Source organism: Chiloscyllium punctatum, chromosome 33 (genome assembly GCF_047496795.1).
Source record: "Chiloscyllium punctatum isolate Juve2018m chromosome 33, sChiPun1.3, whole genome shotgun sequence".
In the NCBI taxonomy this organism is placed as follows: Eukaryota; Metazoa; Chordata; class Chondrichthyes; order Orectolobiformes; family Hemiscylliidae; genus Chiloscyllium; species Chiloscyllium punctatum.
Genome location: NC_092771.1, coordinates 4,595,906 through 4,608,395, shown reverse-complemented (window position 1 = coordinate 4,608,395; position 12,490 = coordinate 4,595,906). Strand labels below are relative to the sequence as shown.

Below are 12,490 nucleotides of genomic sequence, written 5' to 3'. Positions count from 1 at the left end.
CAGCTTTCTCCCTTAGCCCAAATGATCCAAGTGATTTATCCACCTTCAGACTGTTCAGTTTTTCTGGCACATTCTCCTTGGTGTTGGTCACCATAATCAGCGCTGCCCTCTCTCTCTTGAATCTTTGGGATATTACTCATGTCTTCCACTGTGAAGACTGATGCAAAGTAATTATTCAGTTCCTCAGTCATTTCCTTGTTTCCCACTACTAACACTCCAGTGTAATTTTCCAGCGGCTCAGTGTCCACTTTTCCCTCCTTTGCTTTTTACATGTCGAAAGAAACTCTTACAGTCTTCCTTTATATTACTGGCTAGTTTACCCTCCTATTTAATCTTCTCCCTCCTCATTTCTTTTTTCATTGCCCCCTGTTGGTTTTTCTAAGCTTCCCAATCGCAATACTCTGGATTAGTCTGGTCAATTTATCTTGGACCATGCTTTCTCATCTTGCTGCAGCATTAACACCTGCAAAACAGTGTACAATGCTGAGAGAGAAAAACCTAAAATGACAGAAGACTCATAATAAAATTGTGTCATTAATGCAGTATCCAAGCGTCAGGATGGAAAGCATTTCAGCTGATGACAAAATACTTTTATGTCAATTCTTCAAACATGAGTCATTCTCAAATGCATTACCTTTTACTTAAAGATGTGTATCATTTTGCAGTTCATAAGTCTGAGATGTACAGGTTTCTTTTATTAGGTATATTTCATGCTAGAAGTTTTATGTTACCAGCTGTATCCATTTTTAGATTCAGAGGTAACTCTAGTAACTTAAAAAGTGTCTGTTGGTAGAGTGCTTACAGGAAAATGTTAGCACCCATAAATCATAAAGAATAAATGTTTGTCTGAGAATTTGATTGGGGGTTAAATGTCGGCCCAAATTGTTTAAATGAAAAGTCATCTCTGTTCTAGCTGTGAGAGTCCTAATGTGAAATGTTTTTAAACAATCTGAGCCCAGTTCCTTCAAGATGTGGACTTGTAGCACAAAACTGTCCCTGATATAACTCCAGATTAACAAGGATACCTGTTGTTGGTCTGGAATTAGAATAAAAAGACATGAGGCTAATACTGAGACGCTTCAGGACCTAAGAGAAAAAAATTTAGTTTGCATCTCACCTTGCTTTCCCTGATTTGGGTCTGCTTGATGCTGACATTGAATACTGCAATTAAAAGTCGTCTTCCATGTATCCTTCATCTTGACTAGAACAAGAACGATAAAGTTTGATTTAATGGAAAGGTTTATCTTGTAAGATTTGTAAGATACTGTGAAGAATTTGTATAATACCATTGGGTAATCTTTTTATTCACAGTGTGGATAATTCAGAGGATCCTGTTTATGAAAGTTTAGAGGAGTTCCATGTCTTTGTTTTGGCTCACGTATTACGAAGACCAATTGTTGTTGTCGCAGATACAATGCTAAGGGATTCGGGAGGTGAAGGTTAGTCTGCCTTTTCTTTTGTTTTAATCTTTCAAGGTAAATTTTTCGATGTTTCAGTATTCCACTAGGTGAAACAACATAATGAAATTAGTTAGAGTCATGTCCATTCTTATGGAACTTTAGCAATGACACATGGTAATGCACCAGATAAATTTAAATAGAATGCAGAACATTACAGCACAGTACAGGCCCTCCAAGTTTATGAGAAGATTTGTAGCTCAGGTGCTTGTTGTTGTGGTTCTGTTCGCCGAGCTGGGAATTTGTGTTGCAGACAGTTCATCCCCTGTCCAGATGACATCCTCAGTGCTTGGGAGCCTCCTGTGAAGCGCTTCTGTGATCTTTCCTCCGGCATTTGTAGAGGTTTGAATCTGCTGATTCCGGTTGTCAGTTCCAGCTGTCCGCTGCAGTGGTCGCTATATTGGGTCCAGGTTGATGTGCTTATTGATTGAATCTGTGGATGAGTGCCATGCCTCTAGGAATTCCCTGGCTGTTCTCTGTTTGGCTTGTCCGATAATAGTAGTGTTGTCCCAGTCGAATTCATGTTGCTTGTCATCTGCACGTGTGGCTACTAAGGATAGCTGGTCGTGGCGTGTCGTTTCGTGGCTAGTTGGTGTTCATGGAGCATTTCTGAATTGAGCCAGACTATTGCGACCGCTAGGACTCATAACTGCACACAAACCAATAGCCACTCTCAGACAACAACTCACCAGAATGAAGGACCCAATACCCAGCATGAGCTAAACCAATGCAGTGTACAAAATCCCATGCAAGGACTGCACAAAACACTACATAGGACAAACAAGAAGACAGCTAACGATCCGCATCCATGAACACCAACTAGCCACAAAACGACACGACCAGCTATCCTGGTCTTATAAGGGCTTCTGTCCAAACTGTCGATTCTCCTACTTCTTGGATGCTGTTGCACCTACTGTGCTTTTCCAGCACCACACTTTTCAACTCTGATCTCCAGCACCTGCAGTCCTCGCTTTCTCTTTCAGTCCAACCATGCCAAACATATCTCGAGCTAAGCGAGTCCCACCTGCCTGCTCCTACATCCCTCCTACATTTCTCGTTCATGTACTTACCTAAGTGTCTTTTAAACATTGTAACCGTGCTAACATCCACCACTTCCTCAGGAAATTCATTCCATATACGAACCACCCTCTTTGTTTAAAAAAAAGTCCCTCATGTCTGTCTTAAATCTCTCTCCTCTCACCTTAAAAATGTGCCCCTAGTCTTGAAATTTCCGCTCCTCAGCGGGGGGAAAATACACCTCCTATTAATCCTATCTTTACCCCTTATGATTTTATAAATTTCGTTAAGGTTACCTCTCTACCTTCTACGTTCCAGTCTCAGCCTATCCAGCTTTTCTTTATAACTCAAGGCATACCTGGCAGCATCCTTTGTAGATCTGTTGTGAATCCTGTCCAGCTTAATAAAATCCTTCCAACTGGCCAACCAGAACTGCACACACTACTCCGAAGAGACCTCACCAATGTCCTGTGCAACCTCAACATGTCTTCCCATCCCCTGTACTCGAAGGACTGAGCAATGAAGACAAACGTGCTAAATCCCTTTTTAACCACCCAGTCTATATGTGATGCAAACTTCAAAGAATTGTGTACCTGAACCCAAGTCCTTCTCTGTTCTGCAACACCATCCAAGTCCCAACCGTTAATTGTATAAGTCCTGCCTGTGTTTATTGTTCCGGAATGCAATACCTCATACTTATCCAAATTGAACTCCATCTGTCATTTTTCAGCCCATTGACCCATTTGATCAAGATCCCTTTGTATTGGTGTCAAAGGAAAAACTCTCCACTTTGTATTTTAAAGTTTCACAGCAGCTGGTGTGTGAATTGATTGTGTTTTCATCCTGAGCCACAGCACACTAATATGGAGAAGTGCAAGATCTGCCTCCCACTTCTTCAGCCATATGCAAATAAAGGTGAAGTTGGAGCCCAGATATTGCTATGCAGCAAGAGTAAAATTAGAGGTCGTATTGCCTGCCATGTTGTGTTATATTTACAGTCATTTTGTATTGGAGGGAGAGGTGGAGTTTATATATGTTAGCTGAAGAAACTGAGCAAATCTGGCAACATCTGTGGTGAGAAATGATCCTTGTTCAAAACTTTTAAAGGGTCACTGGACCTGAAATGTTGACTTTCCTTTCTCACCACAGATTCTGCCAGAACTGCTGAGTTTCTCCAGCAATTCCTGTTTTTTTTTAACAATTTAGTCCATTGTTTGTAAAAGTAAAAGATGTCACTCAGTTTATGTTCGTTGACAGCTGTTGAGCAACACGTTTTGTTAAACTAGACAAATGCATGAGTCAAATGTATTCCAATTCATTATTGTAAGATGTCCATATTTTTATCATTCTGTTGTTCCTTCTCTTGTTCCTCTAGTCTTGATACAATGACGTTTGCTTATAGCAGATTTGCTGTTTTGAAATTACGTTGCTGTTTTCCATAGAGTTTAAACTTTGATATTTTAATCTCATTGGAACTGGGTAAAAGCCAGTAATACCAATGCTAGTGATACTTTTTTCAAGGTAGTTCCAAAAATTACTGATAATTTAAAACTGTTACAGGTCCAGTTAAACTTGAGCAACAAGTTAGAGAATTCTTCACCAAAATGAATATGGTTGTTTACTATTAGCACTTTGTGATGTTTCTTCAGTCTACAAATGAGCTACAGTGCAGAATACCATAAATGCTGTCGTCAGTACTTCATTAGAGACAAAAAAAACCTGCAGATGCTGGAATCCAAAATAGACAAGCAGGAGACTGGAAGAACACCGCAATCAGGAGGGAGAGAACTCCAACACTAATGGTATAATCCATCTTCTCTGAAAAGTCGGACTTCTCTACCTCCTGTTGCTGCCCAGCTTGCTGTGTTCTTACAGCGTCCTACTTGTCTACGTGGTCAGCGTTTCAGCTAACAACTATCTGATATCACAGAAAATGCTCTATATACATAGCAGTCCAGTCAGTACCTAAATAAGAATAGTTAGGATTTGAAGTAGAATCCTCCATCAGATGGCTGTGAAGTAAAGCCCTTCTGAAGCATTAAAGTCAATCTTTAGTTCTGAAATGGCTCTGCTCTAACAGTTGATTATTTCACATGTTACTGTTCTGTATGCAGAAGAAATGTTTATGCTATTTTGTTTTTGCAGCATTTGCGCCAATACCTTTTGGAGGGATTTACTTACCTTTGGAAGTACCCCCTAACAGATGTCACTGCTCACCTTTAGTCTTAGCCTATGATCAGGCCCATTTCTCTGCACTGGTTTCTATGGAACAGAATGATCAACAACAGGAACAAGGTATTATATATGTATTTTCTTGCTTATTGCTTAAACCTCAACTGATATGTACAAGTTAAAAGATATTCAAACAGACTTTTCACTTTAAAAATAACATTAAAATTTCAAGGAAGCTGTTTGTTGAACACCACCTTGGACTGAACAAGATGATACTCAATTACTCAATGCTACCAATTAATGTCCTTATAAAAACGAGTGGGTAAAAATTCTAGCCAACTGATGTGATTCAATATTGTTGCAGTTTAGTTTAACTGAGTGGAGGCATGTGTAAAGATGAGATGTGAAAGCTCAGTTAGGGTGCTTGAGAGCTACAAGTTAGCTAGGAAGAACCTAAAGGGAGAGCTGACATGAGAAGTCATTGGCAGGTAGGATAAAGGAAAACCCTAAAGCTTTCTTTAGTTATGTCAAGAATAAAAGAATGTCTAGAGTAAGATTAGGGCTGGTCAAGGACAGTAGTGGAAAGTTGTGCATGGAGTCAGAAGAGATAAGAGAGGTGCTAAATGAATATTTTTCGTCAGTATTCATAAAGGAAAAAGACAATGTTGTTGAGGAGAATACTGAGATACATGCTATTTGACTAGATGGGATTAAAGTTCATGAGGAGGTATTAACAATTCTGGAAAGTGTGAAAATAGATAAGTCCCCTGGGCCGGGTGGGATTTATCCTTGGATTCTCTGGGAAGCCAGGGAGGAGATTGCAGAGCCTTTGGCTTTGATGTTTATGTAATCATTGTCCACTGGAATAGTGCCAGAAGATTGGAGGATAGCAAATGTTGACCCCTTGTTCAGGAGGGAAGTAGAGACGACCCTGGTAATGAAAGACCAGTGAGCCTTGCTTCTGTTGTGGGAAAAGTTTTGGAAAGGATTATAAGGGAGAGGATTTATACTCCTCTCGAAGTGAATAATTTGGTTAGGGGATAATCAACACGTTTTTATGAAAGGTAGGTCACAAAAAGGTGCCTCACTAACTTTACTGAGTTCTTTGAGAAGGTGACCAAACAGGTGGATGAGGGTAAAGCAGTTTATGTATGGATTTCAATAAAGCGTTTGATAAGGTTCCCCATGGTAGGCTATTGTAGAAAATACAGAGGCATGGGATTAAAGGTGATTTAGTGGTTTGGATCAAAAATTGGAGCTGAAAGAAGACAGAGGGTGGTGGTTGATGTGGAATGTTCATCGTGGAGTTCAGTTACCAGTGGTGTCCCACAAGAATCTGTTTTGGGGTGACTGCTGTTTGTCATTTTTATAAGTGACCCGGATGAGTGGACAGCACGGAAGGATGTTGCAGGTTATAGAGGGACATAGATAAGCTGCAGAGTTGAGCCAAGAGGTGGCAAATGGAGTTTAATGCGGAAAAGTGTGAGGTGATTCACTTTGGAAGGAATGCAGAGTACTGGGCTAATGTAAAGTTCTTGGTAGTGTGAATGAGCAGAGATATCTCTGTCCATGTGCATAGATCCCCAAAAGGTGCCACCAGGTTGATAGGATTGTTAAGAAACCATATGGTGTGTTAACTTTTATTAGTAGAGGGACTGAGTTTCGTAGCCATGATGTCATGTTGCAGTGCAGGTGCGGCCGCACTTGAGCATTGCATACAGTTTTGGTCGCTGCATAATAGGAAGAATGTGGAAGCGTTGAAAAGGGTGCAGAGGAGATTTAACAGGATAATGCCTGGTATGGAGTGAGGGGGGAGTTTTGAGGAAAGGCAGAGGGACTTGAGGTTGTTTTCATTTGAAGAAGGTTAAGAGATGATTTAGTAGAGATGTATAAGATAATCAGAGGATTAGGTGGGGTGGACAGTGAGAGCCTTTTTCTTTGGACGGTAATGGCTAGCACGAGGGCACGTAGCTATAAATTGAGGGGTGACAGATATTGGATAGATATCAGAGGTAGGTTCTTTACTCAGTAGTAAGAGCTTGGAATGCTCTGCCTGCAACAGTAGTGGACACGCCAACTTTAAGGGCATTTAAATGATCACTGGATGAATATGGATAAGACCATAAGACATAGGAGCGGAAGTAAGGCCATTCAGCCCATCGAGTCCACTCCGCCATTCAATCATGGCTGATGGGCATTTCAACTCCACTTACTTGCATTCTCCCCGTAGCCCTTAATTCCTTGTGAAGAATTTATCAATTTCTGCCTTGAAGAGATTTAGCGTCCCAGCCTCCACTGCACTCTGCGGCAATGAATTCCACAGGCCCACCACTATCTAGCTGAAGAAATGTCTCCGCATTTCTGTTCTGAATATACCACCTCTAATTCTAAGGCTGGGTCCATGGGTCCTAGTTTCCTCGCCTAACGGAAACAATTTCCTAGTGTCCACCCTCTCCAAGCCATGTATTATCTTGTAAGTTTCTATTAGATCTCCCCTTAATCTTCTAAACTCCAATGAATACAATCCTAGGATCCTCAGCCGTTCCTCATATGTTAGACCTACCATTCCAGGGATCATCCGTGTGAATCTCCGCTGGACATGCTCCAGTGCCAGTATGTCCTTCCTGAGGTGTGGGGACCAAAGCTGGACACAGTACTCCAAATGGGGCCTAACCAGAGCTTTATAAAGTCTCAGTAGCACAACGTTGCTTTTATATTCCAACCCTCTTGAGATAATTGACAAAATTGCATTCGCTTTCTTAATCACGGACTCAACCTGCATGTTGACCTTTAGAGAATCCTCAACTAGCACTCCCAGATCCCTCTGTACTTTGGCTTTACGAATTTTCTCACTGTTTAGAAAGTAGTCCATGCTTGTATTCTTTTTTCCAAAGTGCAAGACCTCGCATTTGCTCACATTGAATTCCATCAGCCATTTCCTGGACCACTCTCCCAAACTGTCTAGATCCTTCTGCAGCCTCCCCACTTCCTCAGTACTACCTGCCTGTCCACCTAACTTTGTATCATCGGCAAACTTTGCTAGAATGCCCCCAGTCCCTTCATCCAGATCATTAATACATAATGTGAACAGCTGCGGCCCCAACACTGAACCCTGCGGGACACCGCTCGTCACCGGCTGCCATTCCGAAAAAGAACCTTTTATCCCAACTCTCTGCCTTCTGTCAGACAGCCAATCCTCAATCCATCCCAGTAGCTCACCTCGAACAACATGGGCCCTCACCTTGCTCAGCAGCCTCCCGTGTGGCACCCTATCAAAGGCCTTTTGGAAGTCAAGATAGACCACATCCACTGGGTTTCCCTGGTCTAACCTACTTGTCACCTCTTCAAAGAATTCCAACAGGTTTGTCAGGCACGACCTCCCCTTACCATCCATGTTGGCTTATTCTAATCTGACCCTGCTCTTCCAAGAATTTAGAAACCTCATCCTTAATGATGGATTCTAGAATTTTACCAACAACCGAGGTTAGGCTACTTGGCTTATAATTTTCCATCTTTTGCCTTGATCCTTTCTTGAACAAGAGGGTTACAACAGCGATCTTCCAATCATCCAGGACTTTCCCTGACTCCAGTGAGTTTTGAAAGATCTCAACCAACGCCTCCGCTTTTTCCTCAGCCACCTCCCTCAGAACTCTAGGATATCGCCCATCGGGGCCAGGAGATTTATCAATTTTAAGACCTTTTTAGCTTTTCTAGCACTTTCTCTTTTGTAATGGCAACCATACTCAACTCAGCCCCCTGACTCCCTTTAATTGTTGGGATATTACTCATGTCTTCCACTGTGAAGACTGATGCAAAGTACTTGTTAAGTTCTCCTGCTATTTCCTTATCTCCCATCATTAGGCATCCAGCATCAGTTTGAAGTGGCCCAATGTCTACTCTTGCCTGTCGTTTGTTTCTTATGGATCGAAAGAAACTTTTACTATCATTTCTAATATTACTGGCTAGACTACCTTCATATTTATCCTCTCCTTCCTTATTTCTCTCTTTGTTATCCTCTGTTTGTTTTTGTAGCCTTCCTAATCTTCTGTATTCCCACTGCTCTTGGCCACTTTATAGGATCTCTCTTTTTCTTTGATAGATTTCTTGACTTCCTTAGTCAGCCATGGCTGTCAAATCCGTCCCCGGATAATCTTTCTCTTCTTGGGGATGAACCTCTGTACAGTGGAATAGTGTAGCTTAGATGAGTTTTAGATTGGTTTCACAGATCGGCGCAGCATCAAGGGCCAAAGGACATTACAGCGCAGGACAGGCCCTATGTTCTCTGTCCGAAACATTGACTCTCTTGCTCCTTGGATGCTGCTTGACGTGCTGTGTTTTTACTAGTGCCACACTACTCCCTGACTCTATCTCACTGGTTCTCTCTTCTGAACATGTGTAACTGCTCAAGAACCAGATGCCATAAGAGGCTGGACATCAGGGTCAGATTGAATTAGAAGCCAGCAGTTTCAGGGTTTCTGAAAGTACAGGTCTGAACGGCACTTCTGCACCAATCTGGGGTTGTTAGAATTGATATTTTCTCTGGATGACCATTCAAAGTTGCTCTTTGTTTCTTGATGCTCATCTCCAGAGCCTTGGCTCGCAATGACAGCGCAGAGGAGAGAAGTGTTGAGCAGGATTGTGTTGGTGTCTTGGCATTATAAACCCAGGCAGTATTGCAGAGGAGCCTGGGTTGGGCAAGGGAGGGGACAAATATGAAGATTGCAGGACCAGAATGCAGCAGAAACTCATATCAAGTTTAAGCACCCCAGAGGTGTTTACTCATCATGATGCAGGTTTGTTCCACTCTTTCCAAGTGATATACGATCCACTCACCTCAAAGTTGCAACATTTAAAGCAAAGCTATTGTCAATTATCTTCCTCTGGCTTTAAGCTTAAATAAAGGACTGTCATGGCAGATGTATTGCAAAACCAAACAGTTCTGTTACATTGTAATGGGCAAATTCTTTTTGACACAGGTTGATTATATTCTTTTCATGATCTGAAATTGAGGTAAGAAGCTTTAAGTATAATAATTGGCATACTGAAAGGGGAAAATAGCCAATTAGTAAAGAAGAGACCCAACCATTGAAAAGGAACAAAAGTGGCAAACAGCCATTTTAAACCTGGCTTTTTTTTTGTGGATAAATTGCTATTTTGTAGTTTTGTTCATGTAAAAACAAAACATTTACAATATCTATCGATTTATTCTGTTGTTTTTAAATGTAGAAGATCGAACATGTTTTAATGAAAATTTCTGTCAAGCTCCAGTTTGAGTCATAAAAAGTTAAAATGCTGACAACCTTCACCAGGGCAGGACTTTCTGAATCCAGTTACAGTCTGTCCATCAATGTAGAATAATGTAGCATCTGTTGCCATCTACTAGTAGACTTTATAAATTTCAAATATGACTTGCACTTTTCTAATACAGCCACCAACCATTTCATGGAACGATTTGCTTCGGTTCGAAGAGCAATGAAGTAATTGGCCTCTCTATTCAAATTTCTCATTTATTTGTTTGTAGATGTTGAAGCAGTAAAGCTATGTGCTTTGCAAAGATGTTGTTTGGCCAGATTTTTTTTAATCTCAGTTTTTTTATTGAAAAAAGAAAATTTTTAAGATTTTTTACAAAATTTTAAAGTAATACTAACAAGTATAAACATCAATGTAACATTAAATAAATAAATAAGAAAGAATAAATAATAACAAAAAAAAGAAAACCCAACTAACAACTAATCTATCCTACAAACAACCAAAACATAAAATAGAATATCATACATTGCTAGCGATAAACAACGAAATAATTAAATAACTAGATACATGCTCAAAATAGATTTACATCAAGTCATCATAAAACCTGAATTTATACGGGATTCCTCCTCCTGAGGGTCCCTGAACCAGCCAGAACCATTACCACAGCCAGACAAAAGCCCTGGACAATATGCCGAAATATCTGTGTCAATGTAGTTCAAAAAGGGCTGCCATGTTTTCTAGAATAATTCCAATTTTTGGTGCACCATATTTGTGAGGAAGTCAAGGGGGATATATTCCATGACTAACTTATGCCAGTTTGAAAGTCCTGGAGGGCCTTCAGCTACCCAATTCACTAAAATATTTTTCCTTGTTGTGGTTCTGTTCGCCGAGCTGGGAATTTGTGTTGCAGACATTTCGTCCCCTGTCTAGGTGACATCCTCAGTGCTTGGGAGCCTCCTGTGAAGCGCGTCTGTGATGTTTCTTCCGGCATTTATAGTGGCTTGTCTCTGCCGCTTCCAGTTGTCAGTTCCAGCTGTCCGCTGCAGTGGCTGGTATATTGGGTCCAGGTCGATGTGTTTGTTGATAGAATCTGTGGATGAGTGCCATGCCTCTAGGAATTCCCTGGCTGTTCTCTGTTTGGCTTATCCTATAATAGTAGTGTTGTCCCAGTCGAACTCCATGTTGCTTGTCATCTGAGTGTGTGGCTACTAAGGATAGCTGGTCGTGTTGTTTCGTGGCTAGTTGGTGTTCATGGATACGGATCGTTAGCTGTCTTCCTGTTTGTCCTATGTAGTATTTTGTGCAGTCCTGGCATAAAGTTTGCTTTATACAGCTGACCAAATACTGGGGTGATTAAAATACCGAAGTCCAGAAAACCTTTTAGTGACCACTGAAAGGGAAAGCAAGATCCATCCGGTAAATTGGGTACACTAACAAGACCTCCCAATGGCATGGCATCAGATTCCAGAAAATTGATTTTATAGCTGAGAAAATCCCAAATAAATTAATCACTTGGATTAGACTGGGCACGGGTGTCAAAGGATCACTTAAGAAAAGGAGGATATCATCTGCATGTAGAGTGATTTTATGTTTGCCCAATCCAACCCTTGGAGCCGTTATGTTAGGGTCAGTTCGTATAGCTTCCGCCAGTGGTTCAATCATTAGCGTGAATAATAATGGTGAAAGAGCACATCCCTGATGACATCCCTTGCCAACACTAAAGCACTCTGAACCTAAACCATTGGTGATCAGCGCTGCTTAATACTGAAACCCATTTAGTAAATACCTCTCCGACACCGAACTTTTCCAATATATAAAAAAGATATGACCATTCTACCCGATCAAATGCCTTTTCTGCGTCCAAGGCGATGGCTAAACCTGGTATTGTTCCCTGTTGACAGGCTTGTACCATATTTAAGACCCTTATAATATTATTAGTTGACCTGCGGCCCTTTATAAACCCTGTCTGCTCCTCTTTTATGATGTATGGTAAGACTGTCTCCAATCTTAATGCTAACATTTTGGAAAGAATTTTGAAATCCACATTTAGTAAGGATATGGGTCTATATGATAAGCAATCTTCTGGGGCCTTTCCCTTTTTAAGAATAAGAGAGATGTTTGCTTCTCTCAATGAAGGCAGGAGGCAGCCCTGACTATGTGAATAATTATATATATTTATGAATGGCCCGGCCAGTTCCCCTATAAGTTCTTTATAGAACTCAATCTAGAATCCGTCTGGTCCAGGCTTTTTGCCACTCTGAAGCTGCCTAACCGCGTTGAGTACTTCCTGGGTTGTCAGGGGGGGCATTAAAGATTTACACCTGCTCTGAGGTTAAGCCCGGGAGGGCCAAATGTTTAAAGAAGGATTCCATCTTCTCAGTTCTACCCTCAGTCTTGTGATTTATACAGTTGAAAATAGAACTTTCTAAAGGCTGTATTGATGTTTTTCCAATCACAAGTCAAGGTACCAGCACTTTCTCTAATGGACTCAATGGCTTGAGGAGCCTTTTTCTTTCTAGTAAGATATGCTAGGTATCTGCCAGGCTTGTCGCCATATTCAAATAATCTCTGCTTTGCGAATAATATTTCCCTCT

General features: G+C 41.0%; 1 protein-coding gene across 8 annotated transcripts in view; it reads left to right on the top strand.

Annotated features, from left to right (window-relative positions):
• Positions 1-12,490, top strand: part of otud7a (OTU deubiquitinase 7A) — a 152,604-nt gene that overhangs the window by 123,865 nt on the left and 16,249 nt on the right. For all 8 annotated transcript variants that reach the window (XM_072552769.1, XM_072552766.1, XM_072552768.1 and 5 more), the window contains 2 exons: positions 1,312-1,439; positions 4,620-4,769. In XM_072552769.1, the coding sequence (XP_072408870.1) occupies positions 1,312-1,439; positions 4,620-4,769 (278 nt within the window). The remainder of the gene's footprint in view (positions 1-1,311; positions 1,440-4,619; positions 4,770-12,490) is intronic.